Below are 17,541 nucleotides of genomic sequence, written 5' to 3'. Positions count from 1 at the left end.
AAATATATAATTATACTGTAACAAGGACCCCATAAAATAAAGTGTAACCTGAAACTTTTATTTAAACCGCATCTGGACTTTGTTTGTTATGAGGTGATTGAGTGTACAGAACTGCACTGAATAAAAACTCCAGCTCACACGCTTCTGTTTGGCTATTGCATTCAAGAAATCAACAGAAATGTCTGTGATTGGCTACATTGCTCAACATTGCAAAAACACATTGTAAATGGCAAGCTTTGATGCCCTCCAGAGCGCAACCACAAATATGCACAAAAAATTATATTTTCCAGATTTTTAATTGAGGGTGCTTTTGTTTGAGGTTATTTATCACCCTCTAAAACAGCCCCATAGAACTGGGCCTGGGCTTGGCTAAATGCTTAAAATTGCAGGGGGGTGGCATTGGGGATTCCATGGCTACCCCCTTGATTATCTTCTCTCTACTGTCTCATTGAATAACCCCTAAAATGTTAAAAGTTAAAAAAAAAAAAAAAAAATAGGTGTACTGTTCCTTTAAAATATAATAAAGACCATTATGACAAGTGCAGAGAAGGAGGAAGCAGTTGGCTGGTCTTGTATCTCTATAGTCTCCTATCTGAGGCTCATTCCCTCAGGTGTGGTTGAATAAAGCAGAGTCTTTATTTATCAGAGTTTGGCCCCTGGCCCGTCGTTGTCTCTCCCCACCTCAATTCTGCCGTCATGAATGAGCACACAAGTGCAAATGCTTGCATCTCAGATTCTAATTTTAGATATCTATTTATGCCCCCTCAAAGTTATGGCCGAGGATCAAGCTCGCGGCCTGAATAATGCATGCAGCTTAGCGCAGACTTCCTCCTCTTGCACAAAGAATATTGATATTCCCCACTGCTGACATCATACCTGATAACTTCTTATCACCAAACCAAATACGCACTGCACATGGCTGCTTCTCAGCCCTATTATTCATTCAATAAGAGCGGATAGGAGGATGAAGGATGGGAAGAAGTGTGTGTGTATGAGATGGGCAGTTGGGGTTCAGGCCACTGTACTCTGGAAGAGTTTGTTCTCCAAGGAAGGTGTCTTGGACATCAGGGAACATTTTGATTGGTCGTTTTGGTTAGTCGTCTTTAATGTGCCATCTGCTGACAGGACTCCAAGTAAGGTCAATAAAGACTCTCTCATTCTTTCCTCTCTCTCTCTCCTTCTCGCTCTGTTCCGGTGTTAACGAATGACATTGGACCGTGTCTTTGGCACCTGGTGTATAATGCCAAGCTTTGATGTGCCAATGACAAAGTGTGCTGAGAGTGTGCACTGACTCTTTATGAAGGCCATATGTCTTGAAGAGTTATTTTAAAGGTGCACTCTGTCTATTTTTTATTTATTACATTTTTTTGTATATGTTGTGCAGGCAAACTTATACTGACACCTAGTGGCATGGATCCAGAAATCCACAAATAGAAACATGGTAATCGCAGTAAGCTATTAATTAATTTCTGTGATTGATAGTGTCTAGTAACAAGATGTACACAGATAAAGTAGTTTTTGACTAGTCATGATCTCACCATGGCTGCATTCAGGAGGCAACCAACTCCATTTAAAATAAATCAGCTTTTATTAGGGGCCATTCACACAAACATGTTTTTGTGTTGAAAAATGGGAGGTGTGAGCACTGAAATGGCAAAAATGTGCAGCTGCCTTTTATAAAGTTACTATACTTGGATTTGTGGTTTGATTTGATTAGAGTCAAAGACATCCATCTAACGAAAGTTTAGCTAAATAAAAATGTAAATAGAAAGATTGCAGTGGAATGCAAAAACACATTCTGTCTGAACAGTCCCTTTATATATATATATTGGGAAGGATGTTATTGTTATCTAAGAGATGTCATGACAAATAAGAGTTGACAGTGTTAATGTGTTTGGTCTTGGTGGAAAAGATTGGCTGCTTCGGCAGAGCAAGTACCAGGATTTGCTACAACCAATAAGTCCACAGACATGCTGCTATGAGCATGTAAGAAATACTGCTGCTGCACATAATACAACATAACCCCCATATATAAGATACATGAAATTACCCCATAGTGGATCTATACAGGTGGAACTGGGGAAGGTGGATGGTTTCTGAAACTGCTACAGCAAACACCTTTGAATGTTGAGCAGCAAGCTCATTGGCTGCTGATGTGAAAAGACACCATCCAGCTGGGCTGTGTGAATAATGATGTGATTACATCAGATTGAATTAGAAGCTATCGGTCTGGGCTATCTAGAGTTTCATGACAAAATGTTTGATTTATTTTTTAAAAGGGAAAGCTTACTGCATTATGCATGTATGTACATATTAACAAGCTAATTTGTTCTTTCTCCCTTTTTTATCAGTAAGAACAAGCATGGCTGTGACACCTGCCGTTGTAAGAAATGCCCTGAACTGCCATGTGACAAGTCATGTCCAATGGGCTTCCAGCACGATGAGTTGGGCTGTCTGATTTGCCAGTGTAGAGGTAAGTCACTGTTTTGCCTTTTATAGACCTAGTGATTTTGCATTATCTGCTTTAACTACAGCATGACTGTTACATTTCTCATTAATAGTTCCAAATTTGAAATCTTAAAAAAATATATGTCTGTAAATGCACATCTTTTGAATTTGAAATATTTAAGTATTATACATTTAAGTATTTTTAGTATTTATATCAGTTTATATTTCAATAATTTGAGGATGTGCTTTTGTCTTTGTCTTTTTTTTTTACTTTGGCTATTCAGATCATTTAATTTTTATTTCAATTATAGTTTTTATAGTTTTCATCTTATTTTTTAGTTCAGCTTTAGTTCAGTTATATATATATATATATATATATATATATATATATATATATATATATATATATATATATATATTTAAGCTAAAGGAAATTGTAGTTTTAACTACAAAAACATTGTAATGAACTGTATAAGTTTATTCTGATTTAATATAATTAAAAATTACAATTATTTATTACAGATTGGTGACTTTTATCATATAACTGTTGTGGCAATTTTATAAATACAATAAGATACTATAGGCCCCTATAACACCCCTAACCCAAGGTAAAATCACTGCAGTTCATGGCTTATTGCTTTAATACATAAGCAAAATCTGTTTAAATGCCCTTGAAGTAGACAGCTCACATGGATCAAATATTATTTTCCCATTTAATTTTTTTTTTAATCAAATAAAAAAAAATTCAGTAATTTATATTTAAAAATCTAAGTAATATTAATCGAAAGCTATTTTTTTCATGTCCAGAGGTGATCTAGTGCTACACTGGCCCCATACAGCTGAATCGATATGTTGAGGTGTTATTCCTTAATTTCCAAGTGTGAGCCATGTGCACCAAGAGAACTGCTCCAATTCAGGAGACCAGGGTCTCCAGGATGACTCAGCCCCCTCCACATATTTTCCATTTATTTTGAGGGCCACCTGTTGCATATACAAAAGCCTGGCTCGCAGTTACTCACAGCCCTCCATTATTTATACGACTCTTGTGTTCTCATTTGATTCATCTTCAATAATGAAGCTGGCACGTGAAATATTCACAAGCTCGGTTCATTTAATGAGACGAGAGAGCAAGGAAAAAGACACTTTTTTTTTAATCTCCCTTCGCGTTGAGTTTTTGAAAGCGTGCATCCTCCACATATCACCCAGACAGGATTTTAATCAATGTGAAATGGTTCTGTGATATTGACTGGGGCCTGGCTGGAGCCCTGCCGCTGTTATGGAGAGGCAGTGAGAGGTGACGCTCTTGGCAGATAGAATGAGATTTGAGAATGTTTTGTGCTCTGGGGTTTGGGGCGTGCGAGGCATCACTTGCATATTTTGTCATTTCACGCTGTCTGTGGTGCAGCCGGTGAAAATGTTTCACTGAAGAGGTCAAACGTCTGGAATATAAATGCAAAAATGATTCAGGGAATCCTCTGGCTTTTCCTGTTTTGCTATTAAAGGGATAGTTCACCCAAAATTGAAAATGTGATGTTTATCTGCTTACCCCCAGGGCATCCAAGAAATGATATGCCAATTGTCATAGTTCAATATTTTGAGTGCTCACTTGAAATTTCAAACATCTACTATGTACCATACTCACAGGTTGTGATTCAGTCATATTTCAAGAGTGAGGGTTTTGTGAATCCCGCTTGTACTCACCAAGATTAGAAAAGCAGTCGTCAGTACAATGAAGGCAACACAACAAAGACTGGGCTTGTACTGCTGTGGTACAGTGGAAAAAAAAAATATTTTAACCACTGATTCTTTGAAAAAAATGAATTTACTTTGACAGTATGGAACACAGCGTCTTCTCGGCATGACGAACAAGCTACCGTGTTTGAGGGCAGTTCAAGTTACTGCGTGAAACATAGTCGGGTGTTATGCAAATGTGATACTCCATGACGTGTAGCTGTTACAGAAATGGGATTCGAATTACTGATAACTTGTTTAGGCTGTTCAGAGTTAATGCTTTCAGCTCTCAGTTTTCCGTTGATGTGTTGATTGTTCATTCATTGGTTCCTCCGTGCAGATCAGAGCTCGACGTCTGTGGCTCCAGCAGTGAAACTGGGCTCCTGCTTGTCTATGGATGGCCGCAGGCACGAGAATGGGCAGAGCTGGCATGACGGATGCAGAGACTGTTACTGCCATACTGGGAGAGAAATGTGTGCCCTTATTTCTTGCCCAGTTCCCCCCTGTGATAACCCCACCATCCGACCTGGCCACTGCTGCCCCACCTGTCCAGGTGAGCCAAAACTGCAACATACTTACATTACGATCTCCATTGATACTTCACGATAGATTTCATATGTTAAAATATTTATTTTTCTCTTTCAGAAGAGTCCAGTTCCCATAAGCCGGAGCTGAACGAGGCGTCCGTGTGTTTGGCTCCGGGTGGAGAGTACTTTGTGGAGGGAGAGACGTGGAACATTGACTCCTGCACTCAGTGCACCTGCCACAGCGGACGTGTGCTCTGTGAGACGGAGGTGTGCCCGCCCCTGCTCTGCCACAGTCCAATCAGAACGCAGGATTCCTGCTGCCCTCACTGTCCAGGTGCGCGGTCAACAGAAGCCTTAATGTTTGAAAAGCATTGACAGGCCTACTCTAACTTACCTAAACTTTAGTTTAGAAGCACGTTGCGAAAACTTGAATGTCATGGAGAAGCCAAAGTGGCTGTGATATTTGGATCTTGTAGGACTACAGTCTGGGGAGGCAGAAAAACATCCTTTTTTAAAAGATTCATTATTGTAAGGACTTTTAGAGCATAGAGGCGTGAGACACCTTCAACGGGAGGAAAGTTAACAAAACGTGAACGTGCATAATGCATGTGTTTGGTGGAAATGATGAATACTGCATTGGCGCAGGAGTACATGATCAACAGTCTGAGCCGAAAGGATGACAGAGGAATAGAATGGATGCACATTTCAGAGATTGTTTCAGTAACTCAACTATAACTCTGCTCTTAAAAATGTTCTAGACACCGCGTAAATCATTTTTTGTCTTTCTAAATGAAAGAGAGAAATGTAGATTTGTTTTTCAAGATTGGATTGTTTGAGTTGCTATGAATATTTATGTTTTTGAGTCATTTGTGTATTAGTCGAATTATGTTGACATTTCGTTCCGTTACAAGAGAAAGTTCTCAAACTTTTTCACTCTCACTATAACATGGAGCAAATACAGCCCCAGAGAAATATGGTGAACTTATTAGCAAATTTCAAATTTCATGCTTGAATTCAAAGACGTGGTGTCCCAGGAGACTATTAGAAATCCGTTGACTGTCAGTTTCATTTTAGCTTGTAAACTGGATCTCATTTAGGTCAACATCAAAACTGTTTACTTCTTTAATACATTTCTGGTCTTATTGTGAAGGATCTAAGGATTTAAAGAAAAAAAGTATTTATAGTTCTGTCATTAGATGGCGCAAGCTGATGGATCGTTAATGCTAACTAATGATGTTCACAGCCTTAAGCCTGGAATACACTACATGACTTTTAAAATCTGAACAGATTTTTAAAACGCTAAGCAACATGTTCTTTACCGACTTTTTCAGTGACAGAGGAAAACTTATATCATACACTTCATGACTGAGGATGATAAACGAGCAGACTTTAAAGTTGTTCCGATCACAACAAACTCATGCAGAAACGTGCACCTTGTTTCTAGGAGATGACTGACATATAAAAACAATGTGTTCTAAAATCGGCTGAAAATATTAAACATGTTTGATATCCTCCAACTGGGTGGATTTAGAGTCTGAAGCTTAAACAATCGAATGTGTCCATCGTACACTGTGATTTTCTTTGGAATCTGTCAACTCAAATCTCCAGACTGGCTTTGACTTTCGACAACTAGCATAGGCTTCTTCAAAATGTAAATCTGTGGAAAATTAATGCAAAAATCATGTAGTGGATTCCAGGCTTTAAACTACATGGCACAAGCTGATTGGTTCACATTGTACATGCAGCCAATGAGCTTGCTGCTTTACATTTAAATGGTTTGTTAGCATTCACTAGAGCATTTCACAGCACACTTCAGAGTTTCTCTGCAACCCACCTCCTTCCCCATCTCCACCTGCTGCTATGGGTTGTTCTATGTATATGAAATTTATGCAGCAGAAGTGTCTTTAATACTCAAAGTACTGAATCACCATACAGTATGTATTGGCAGTAGCATGTTCCTGTACTTGCTTTGCAGCAGCAGCAATATTGTACAGCAACAGCAATAACCAACAACAGCAATATAGCAGTGTAGCAGTTCTATTCCACCAATATCAAATGCATGAATATTGTCATATCCATTACCGTGCAAAAATCTTCAGCGAGTTGTCCTGATAGAAATCCGTTTCTATATATATCCCCTGTTTCAGATGATCCAGTCACCCCTCAGATGCCCAGTAACGACAGCATGCCCAGCTATTGCAGGAATGAGGATGGTGATATCTTCTTGGCCGCTGAGTCCTGGAAGCCCAACGTCTGCTCCAGCTGCGTGTGTCTAGACGGGGCCATCAGCTGCTTCTCTGAGTCCTGCCCCCCAGTCAACTGCGCCCGACCCGTGCTCAGGAAGGGCCAGTGTTGCCCATACTGTCTAGGTATGTAAATCTATACACAGCTGAATATAATATTGCCCCAGATCAGACAGCCAAGTTAAGTTGCCTTCTGATCATTTGTGGGTGTTATTGACATGGCTATGACCGAGCGTCTCTTGCACCTACCTCTTCACCAGATGCCACGCCAAGGGCCGTGTGTCATTTCAACGGGAAGACGTACATGGACGAGGAACGATGGGACATTGACAGCTGCACTCACTGCTACTGCCTGCAAGGCCAGACCCTCTGCTCGACTGTCAGCTGTCCTGTCTTACCCTGCCATCAGCCGGTCACTGTGGAGGGCAGCTGCTGCCCCATGTGTCCAGGTCAGGATTTATGTGCTGTGCTCACATAGAGATTAGATCAGATGGGTAGAACGGAATGAGAGACAGTGAATCTGCATGGAAAATACAAAACAGACATGCTACTCAGAGTTTATTTGCATGGTTAAAATATTTAACCAGGTGGCATCACAAACAGTGTACAACCTTTATCAGAACTAGTGTCAATTTTCTTAGCTAAGAATAGTGTTTTATTGAAACATTTAGCTTTTTGTAAAATACTTAGCAGTTTGAAAATTGTGTTTGCGTCTAATATATCTATATTTAATTCTAATGTACATCCCACTACTGGAGTTAAATTCTGCTTTATTTGCAATCTGGTTTGCATTTTTTCCCCACATAAATTGAAGTGGACTACAGACTACTTCACGATGACTAGAATATAGGACAGTGTCAGCTGTAGTACCCTGCAGTTTTGCTCTCTGTAACATGTCTGTCTATCTCATTCATGTTCTCTCTTTATCTGGTTGTCTCTCACTCTCTGTCTGGCTCTCATAAAGCAGTGTTTACTCAGAACCTTCTCTCTAATTGAATGGGTCTTTTGTCTAAATACAGACTCGTTGAGATGAATCATTTAAAAGGATTGATTAAGTCGAAGCCGGACAGAGGCTAAATTAGCTCTCTTTGCATTTGGGAGATAATGTCATTGATCACGGCCCTCTTTATTGCTGTGTCACTTGGCTCTGGATCAGTGAGGGGGTTGAGAGCGGTGTCTTGTGCACTCTGGGTAATCACTCACCCTTTGGTGCTTTCCCACTCAAAGACGCAGCTCTGAAGATGAGCTTTTAATTAGCCTGCGCCCCGCAATTTCACACTGACCCGAATCTTTTTTGTTCTGAGTAGGCACTTCTTGACTCCTCTTAATGTAGTTACGATTTGTATTATGTGCTTTGGTGTATGTTTTTCTGTAACACGCTGTTCTTCTCTCTTTGTATCTTTCTCTGTGTCCCCGTGTCTCTGATATTTTACAGAGAGTTACGCTCCCACAAATGTGCCCATAGAGAAGACAGACCAACGAGGAGACAAGCAGAGACATCAACCAGCCTGGCCAACTCATAGCGAAAACGATATTATGCCACAGTTCAGAGGTACGTACCAGAGTATGGGATGATATATAGACAGCAAGTCTTTGTTGGGCTGTCTTAGCTTAATACATAAAATAAGACACAGCACAACCAGTGTAGTCTGATTCATGAGCAAATGACTTATGAGCCACTTTTTTAAAAGAAGAAATCAAAAAGTCCAATGCATAATGCTTTTTGTATTCTTAGCAGTGCCACAAGGGGTGCTGTAGCGAGCTTTAGCATAAAGGTCTTCTGCTAAAACCAGTATTCTGGTTCAGGATAAACTAAGCTGCATCTGAATTTTCATACTCTCTAGTAGGAACTACAGTTGATTTGAAACTTACTTCACAACTGTTAAAAACTATGTTCTGTATAGTATGAATAAGGGTAGTATGAATGAAATTTGGAAGTATTGCATCCACCATGTTTCTACTGTCATGTGACCTATCAGTGTCAGTTGTATCACTTACCTGCCATTCACAAATCCACTCCCTTGGTCTCATGGGATAGTAAAGCATCTATCGAATGCACACTCCAGAATCTCGGTGGATGTAGTAGTTCATCAGGGTACTTTTTGTCTAGATATTTTCAGATATACTACTCTTTTAACATACTGTACAGTATAGTGTGGAAGTAAGAATCATTCGGACAGCACACATCTCATGGAGGAGTAACATTTAGAAAATAATTCATTTGAAAAGTTACCTCGTCTAGTTAAGCTGTTTTAAGATACTTAATTGCAAACATAAGCTGTTAGCGTGTTTATAGCTGACTATGATTTCTCCTGATTTCATTCCATCGAGTAATTTCGTGTACTTGTGGTAGAGAATTGGTGAGAAAATTATGTAACTTCTGAAGTAATTTTAATCAAACTTCACTTTAACAAAACTGGCTGTTTGTTTCTTTTGATTTTCTCTGTTAGCAATCTGTAATTTCTTCTTGATTTTCCATGTGTTGCTTTTGTTAAGGCTGATTTGAGTGGGATGTCTGTCTGTCAAGATTCTGGCATTTGCCTTAATTGCTGACATGGATGTCTGACATTACCTGCTTTTACAATCAAGCCCAATTTGCATTTCATATGTCATGATTCAATTCTGAATTGTTCTGCATCGCCCCAGTGAGTCACTGCTCAATGAGTCACGGCTATCAGGTGCAAAATGTGCCAACAGGTGTGTTGTGGGTTGTTTCAGGTGACTATGGAAGTCTGCAGATGCCCTACCTAGATGGCAAGACACATTTACCCAGTGAGGATGCTGGTCTGCACTGGGCCTGGGTGGCACTGCCCATCCTAATGATGATGCTCACTATCGCCGCCCTGCTGTTGGTCAACCAGCGTAAGCAGTGGATCCCTGTGCCTTGCTACCGCACACCCAATAAGGTACCTGCCTATATGTCCCAGTTTGCTACATGAATACCAGGGGTGGGCGATATCCTGGGAGACACGATTAATCGGTAGAAATTTGCCAAAAGGTAAAGATTTTGCACTATTGTCTCTATCAAGGTTACACACTGACGTGACATTGCTGTGCTACATGGTCACAAAAACGTGTCATTTGCATGCATTTTTAAGCATTGCAAATGATAAATGGTTTAAGCCTTTGAAACACAATCAGCAGCGAAAGAAATCTCCACATGCAAGCGCTGTCTGAGAGACCATGTCTGAGCGCTGTCAGAGAGGTGCACACAAGTGAAGACAATGCTCATAGAACGTGGGAGTATTGAACGGAGATATTTTGCCAAAATGCCCCTCTTTGCAAGTATGGTCGTAAAATGTAATTTAGGTCTTAAGGTCTTTAGGTCTTAAGTGTAAGCAATTGTATAACATTATATTGGATCCGGGCAGCTCTTAAAGTGACAGCAGTCTAAAATTCCTGCTGTCTGTTTCATGTTTATCAAACAGCAAAAGAAAGAAAATCTCTCACTGCTCTTGTAACCTTAATAATAATAATATATATATATATATATATATATATATATATATATATATATATATATATATATATATATATATATAATTTACACAGTTAACGAATGCAGTGTTTTTATATATAAAGTGTTTTATACATTTTATACAATATTTTTTTTCCTATTGCTTTTGATAATTTTTTTTGGGATAATTTTTATTTGATTGCTGATTGTTTAGTTGTTTTTAGTGAGCTGTATTCATTTTTTGTAATATTGAAAGTAGTGACTAGAATGTGAATGTTTTATGGTTTTATGGTATCAAAATGTTGATATCATCAAGACCTTATTTAAAAAAATATCGCTACTGTGAAATCAAATTACTCATATCGTGATATATGATTTTGGTCATATCGCCCACAATCACTTAACATACCAAATAGGATGCAGAATTGCAGAATTTGAATAATGATTAAATTTAAGTTTATAATGTTTATTTTAATTACCAAAAATGGTACTTAAGGCTTGAATATGCCACACAACTTTAAAATAACAACTTTTAAAACACTGGGCATCATACTTTTGCTGGCTTTGTAAATGGTTACAGAGAAACACTGGCCACTAAACAAGGGTAACACATTACCAGACTTTCAATTTGGTCTGAAAACAACAAACTCATGCAGAAACATGCACCTCATTGCCAGGAGACACATGACAAATAAGAATTGTCTATGCCCTTTTTATACTAACTATGTGATTTTCAGTGAAATCTGTCACCCAGCATGGGCTCCACAAGACTTAAATTGGAACAAATATCGAGGCAAAAGTTGTGTAGTGTCTTCCAGCATTTAATTGCATAAGAATGACTGTATTTTGTATTTTATTTGTCCTGTGTAGCCCACCTGTCTCAATAACCAGCTGGTGTATGTGGACTGCCAGAAGGGAACAAAGGTCCAGGTGGACAGTTCCCAACGCATGCTCCGCATTGCAGATCCTGACTCGAGATACAGCGGTTACTACAGCATGCAGAAACACAACAACCTGCAAGCTGACAACTTCTACCAGACCGCGTGAGACACAGCAGAGAGAGAGAGAGTGAGTGAACGAGAAAGAGAGAGACTGAGCCTGTGTTCAGCTGCCAAACCTTTGCGGCACATGGACACCTACTAAAAAACTGTTGAGACGGACAAAACCACCAAACCAAGTGGTCAGAGAAGAGACCCTGATACTGAATAACAATTATAATATTCACATAAGTCACTCCAAGCAAATCGAAAACATATTTCACACCTTGACACCCGAAAGTCTCACCAGGAGATGGAAGCAGCACCTATGTAACTGAAACATTATGGAGTGTGGTTGTTAAATTGGACAGGACTCTTCCAGAATACTTTTGTGAATCAGAGGTATGGTAGGTTGAGCATCTTTTGTGAGTAAGCGTGAGTTTTCGTGGATGTTCAGGCACAAGTTGAAGGTAGTCGTGAAGTCTAATGAACGTTTTTTTGGGATTAGGACAACTGGGGTGTATTTTGTTTTTTTGTTGTTTGTGTGTTTTCAACCATATTTTTCCTGCATTCCTAACTTTTTCTGTTGGAAAAGAGAGAAATTATTTTAGGAGTGATAACTATGACACAAGTGCTTGTGTGAACACTTAACGCTGAACCAAAGCTTCTCTGTCTATGAAACCTGATATTCCCAGATCCGTCGAGAGGCCGAGAAGGGACGTTCACTTCCCTAAGACAGAGGAGGCGCTGGACTGTGTACGGAGCACAGCAGAGAGATGAGTAGAGGGAAAAAAAGAGGGAAAATCAGATGAAAGAAATTCTGTTGTTGGGACATATGCATTTTTGTAGGAGATGCTACTGTAAGATTGCTATTTCCCCAGTGTTGTGGGTTGAGTTTGGCCATTTTTCTTTTCTCTGTTAAAGACAAAAGGAGGAAAAGCCGAGTAAACTGCTCTGTGGACATGAGTTCTTCCTGTTAATGGATGTGTGGGGTCTCAATGTTGTATTTCTGCTTATATGTACGAGCGTTTTCCCATTTAATCATACAAACACCATTTGCTCTTTCTCCCACAACTAAGGGCAGATTGACACTCCTAGCAAATATATATTTTCCTGAAACGAATCCGAGAATTGTGAAGCGAGATGCAGGAACATAGCAAGAGTGGTTTGGATTTGAGGCTATGCTTTACAAGTGCTGCTTTTTCTTTTTTGCTTTGATTCTTTAAACCTCATTTTGTCGCGATGAAAACCAGTAGTGAGGATTGTTTGCGTCTTTAAGAAACATTTACCAGGAAAACAGAATCAAAGGGCCTGCGAGCAGAATGGGTTTTTGTGCAAATCGCTTGTAAAAACATTTGTACTTTTCTGAAGTTTAGCAGTGTTTGTGTGGATTTATAACTAGGGGTGTAACGGTACACACATTCGCACCGAAAATTTTCAGTACAGCAGTCCATGCACATTTTAATTACTGCATGTGTGTGGAACACATTTAGAAATTATAAAGTATATTGATATATTTTCCAATGAGGATTGTAGGAAAATACCATTTTTATCGATATACTTTGATGTTGTGAATGCATTTGAAAATGAAACGCAGAACACAGAGTGAGCGGTTGTGAAAAAACCTTAACATGAGACATGCTTTATATTAAGAATTTCAAACTATGCAGATTTCCCTCATTTCAAATGAATGCACTTGAGACATGTTTTCATCAACACATGGCATATTAAAGTTTTATCTTTATCTGTTAATGTTAAAAGTCATGGGAGGGTTTCCATTTTGCAAATGAGGTATTTTGTGTACCACTATACCCCTACTTCTAACTTAAAAAAAATAGTATGTAAAATAAAGTAATAAGCCGCGTGAAACCATGGTTTACAGTGATTTTATAACAGCTAAGGGGCATTGTGCCTAACAGCACCCCTTAGCTGTTATAAATTCACTGTAAACCATGGATTCACAGGGATTACTGCTTTTATATAAATGGTTAGTCCATATACATGGCAAGGTTACACATAATAAAACAAAGCAAATTTTAATGATATCAGTAAAAACATTTTTCCCCAAAAAAATGTTAAAAGTGATTGCCGGGCTTCAAACTTCAAACGGGGCTCAACCAATCAGAATCAAGGACCGGAACTATCCGTTTTATTTTTTTTATTTTTTTTATCCGTAGACATTTTTTTTAATTGATACATTTTTATAAGATTGGTCTTTACCTAAGATCAATCTGATAAATGATTTCTAAATACTATTAGTTCTGTGAATAATTTAAACAAAAAAGTTGTATACCTGTCGAGATTTTTAGTTTACATACGAATGGTGTTAGGATTGCTTACGTACTAGTAGTACTAACTATTTGCACAAGTTCTAAGTTTCCAAAAATTTACCAATGTTTCTACTAACAAAATTAATACCAATCTAAAAATGACATTGTTAATTATTACTAGTAGTTCTACAAATTGACACAGAGCGTTGTTTATGAGAGAATGGTTTTACAAGTGATTTACACAGAAATTGTGCCAGTGTTTTGAGAACGAGGTCTAAACAATGATCAAATTAATTTTGGTAGGGGATCTGAGAGAAACGTATACTGTGGTTAAATGTTTTCCGTTTTTCTTTATTTGTACTGTTCACGAAACTGCCTCTTTTTCTGGAAGCTTTGAAACATTACTGAGGCACCTTTGTGTTCTCATTTTCTAACTGAGAACGAATTTGGCTTCAAAAATCCAAAGCTATTATAGGAACATTTATGTACATATTATTGCTAAAATGAAAAGACCTCAAATATTATGTGAGTATATATGTATGTGTGTATGTATATGTGTTCGCATGTACGTACGAGTGCGCACACACAAACGCACCTGTACGCACACATGACTTCTCTTAATTGGTTCTTAGTTCATTTTCCTAATGAATGTATTTATGATTGAGCAAAATAAGAGATTTATATAATGGCAAACTGATGATGACAGGCATTCCATTGCCTTTCTTGTTTGGTGGTAATTAAAAAAAGCACAGTCGATGATGATACTGAAAGAAAGACAAACATCTCATTCGATCCTTATTTTTGTGTGTGTTTTTTCCCTTTTGTTTTCACATATAGAGCTTTGCTCAGTTGAACGTTTTGGGGCCCATAAGAGTCACTTTGGCTTTGTTTAGACAGGCAAAAAATAAACTTTTAAATAGATTTTTGTAGTGTTAAATATTAGACCAAGAGAAATCTAATGTTTACAAAAGACAGCGTGGACAGCCAATTCTAAAGATTAGATAAAAAAAATGTATTTGTGTGCAACAAAGCCTTCGTTTCTGTACGTGAAGCAATGTCACGTCGCCATCCATTGTGATCTTACAGCCGAACGATGAAGCTATCGTTTGATCGTTTCCTGTCATGAGTCCCTTCAGGTGTCAGAACTACTGGAATGTTGATGGACATAAGCTGTTGAAGTGAGGGGACGGGGCGAGGGGCGGGGCATTGGGAGGGGAATGGGTGGGGCTGGTTATTTGTGATAGTTTGTCTTGGTTGTATCTTTATCTATATGTGATATTGTTTGTATAGCTATACAACTTGGCACTTTTATATAGAGAGAAGTAACCTATGTGTTTCTTTCTTGTTTTGGTTTAGTTTGTTTTCTAACTAATCTTTTTAGTAGACAGAGTTTGCCCTTAATTTGGAATGTCTTTTTTTCCTCCTAAACCCTTGTGGGACCCTGTGCAGCAGTAATCTGGTGAATCTCATAAAAACACTTCCAAGTCACATTTTACCCCTAAATCAAATGCATATATATACTGAGATCTGAGAATATGAAGCCTATTTTTAAGACACTGTTTGCATTATAATATAATTTTTTACGACAATTAAGCACACGTTCTCCGAAACATTGTTTATTTTTCCTTTTTTGTTGTCTATTAAAAGCAGATTAATCAAAGTATTTTTTATAAATATATTTATATTTCAAAGGAAAAAAATTCTCGTTAGTTATAGAAATTTTAGAATTTTTTTGTATTACGGTAATGATAGTTGTAAAGGAAAATGTGCTTTATTGTCTTGAAAGTTGTCGTGAATTATCACGTGTAAATGAATAATGGTTTTATTTTCTTTGTGAATTTTCTTTTTTTGAGTGGATTCACATTTGTTTCAGAACTTTTCAACTGCAACATTCAATTATGTAATAAATACAATACTTAGGCACATGTTCACAACATCATTTACTGTATTATGACCACAAAATTGTGGTTTAGCCTTGATTCAAGCACGTAAATGTGTAGATATAACTGAGGATATAAGGCTAATTACAGAGATTTGGACCTTCACTCCTGTTTATTCTTTACAACGTTTCTGTTTTGTGGAAGTGAAACGATTAGTAGCCCTGTCTTTCAGTCACGGCCAATCAAAAAGCATCAGAGAGAGGGTAAACAAGAATTATTAATGGTTCGCTGTAGAGGACCCAACCACCTTTACAAAAATAAACTCAACAGCATTTCAGCAAGATGTCATCCATATTTAATGAGCAATGTGAAATCTGTGCATAGCCCACTTTCAGGTTGAAATGCAATTTCCACACAAAACAACATTTCCTCCTCATTGCCTCTGAACACTGTGCTTAAGTTTATAGATGAAAGCCAGTGAACACCACTGACTGGATTTGATTTGATTTGATTCAGCCAGACCTGCACATTCATTTGGGTCTCACGGGGTGTAGTCTTGATTTTATTTTTTTATTTTTGTGCATTCTCTAAGTATTGTTGTAAATACTTGAGTGTCACTCGCCAAAACGTAAAAAAAAAAAAAAGGTATGGAGAAAATAAGAATTAGAGATGTAATATATTGTCTATGACCTTAATAATTTATTGTTGAGCAGAAAAACTGAACTTAGCGGAGGACCCAGCTCAAATCACAGATGTTTGCATTGTGTCGATCTCTCAAAGAGCGTTTCAAAGTTCAGTTTCCGTTTGTTCTTTATTTTTGTTTTTTTTATATTATTTTGTTTTTTTTTGAGAGCACACCATTTTTACAAAAGGATGCTAAGCAAGTTCGTTTGTTCCAAGAAATTGAAGCCCAAGAAGCTTCTAGAAATGTGTCCCCGTTTCTCCTCTCCTCCCTCTCATTCTTTATTTCTACATAAAATATCCACCCTTCTGGAGTTTGTGTACTACTGGTGTTTAATGTTCATGTAAAAAAATAATAATGTCAACATGGGTCATGATACTGCAGATTTATAAAAAGGGTAGATGAAAAGTTGACTCAGAATTCCTGTAGCACAGCAGATTTTTTCCAGTTTCTTGTATTATTTTGTTTCTTTGCAGCACAATAAATACTTTTTAAACAACTGAGAGTCTTGTCATGTTTATGATCTGTGCTACAGCTCATTAGAATTAGCAAAGTTACTGCCAAAAGGATAAAATCCAGTTTTTTTTTCTTTTGAAATTTTCAGAAATCAAAGACGACGTGAAATTACATTTACAATACATATATTAATCTGAGTGAAAAGGGAAAAAAAATAGATTTAATTTTAATCAATTAAGTGAAAAATTGCTGAGGCTGTCAAGCTGAATACATAAATAAATAAATATTACAGGCCCTATAGTTGGCAATTTTATAAGTTTGAGTTATAGTTCACCCAAAAATTAAAAGTCTGTCAATAATGAATAACCATCATGTCGCTCCAAACCCATAAGACCTTCATTAATCTTCTGAACACAAATTAAGATGTTTCTGATGAAATCCGAGAGCTTTCTGCTTTCAATATAAAATAATAATAATAATAATAATAATAATAATAATGAACCTGAAAGGTATAGTTCACCCAAAATAGAAAATAATTTATAGAAGTCAATGTTTGGCTATCAACATTCTTCAAAATATCTTCTGTGTTCAAAAGAAGAAAGATGATGAAATTATTATGATAGAATTGCATTTTGGGGTGAACTATCCCCTTAAATTAATTGCATTCACAAACTGATGAAAACATGGGTATGTGAATATATTTAATAAGAAAAAAAATCTAATTAGTTTTCCATGGAAACAAGGGTTTAAAACAGGCGCTGGCTCGTCTATATGGGCCAAAATATTCATCCACAACATGATAGACCTCTATATAAATTTAAACAATAATAAATTATAAAAGTGTTCAGCACTCTGCAACAAATATGTTTC

At 37.6% G+C, this 17,541-nt stretch overlaps 1 protein-coding gene across 1 annotated transcript in view; it reads left to right on the top strand.

The window, feature by feature from the left end:
• crim1 (cysteine rich transmembrane BMP regulator 1 (chordin-like)) overlaps positions 1-16,714 on the top strand; it is a 108,467-nt gene extending 91,753 nt beyond the window's left edge. The window contains exons 10-17 of the mRNA XM_026285941.1: positions 2,352-2,473; positions 4,520-4,732; positions 4,825-5,040; positions 6,854-7,075; positions 7,210-7,398; positions 8,385-8,501; positions 9,668-9,855; positions 11,277-16,714. Coding sequence (XP_026141726.1) covers positions 2,352-2,473; positions 4,520-4,732; positions 4,825-5,040; positions 6,854-7,075; positions 7,210-7,398; positions 8,385-8,501; positions 9,668-9,855; positions 11,277-11,453 — 1,444 coding nt within the window. The 3' untranslated portion in view covers positions 11,454-16,714. The remainder of the gene's footprint in view (positions 1-2,351; positions 2,474-4,519; positions 4,733-4,824; positions 5,041-6,853; positions 7,076-7,209; positions 7,399-8,384; positions 8,502-9,667; positions 9,856-11,276) is intronic.
• The last annotated feature ends 827 nt before the right edge of the window (positions 16,715-17,541 follow it).

Source organism: Carassius auratus, chromosome 17 (assembly GCF_003368295.1).
Source record: "Carassius auratus strain Wakin chromosome 17, ASM336829v1, whole genome shotgun sequence".
In the NCBI taxonomy this organism is placed as follows: domain Eukaryota; kingdom Metazoa; phylum Chordata; class Actinopteri; order Cypriniformes; family Cyprinidae; genus Carassius; species Carassius auratus.
The sequence above is the reverse complement of the archived record's forward strand: the minus strand, read 5'-3'. Positions and strand labels throughout refer to the sequence as shown.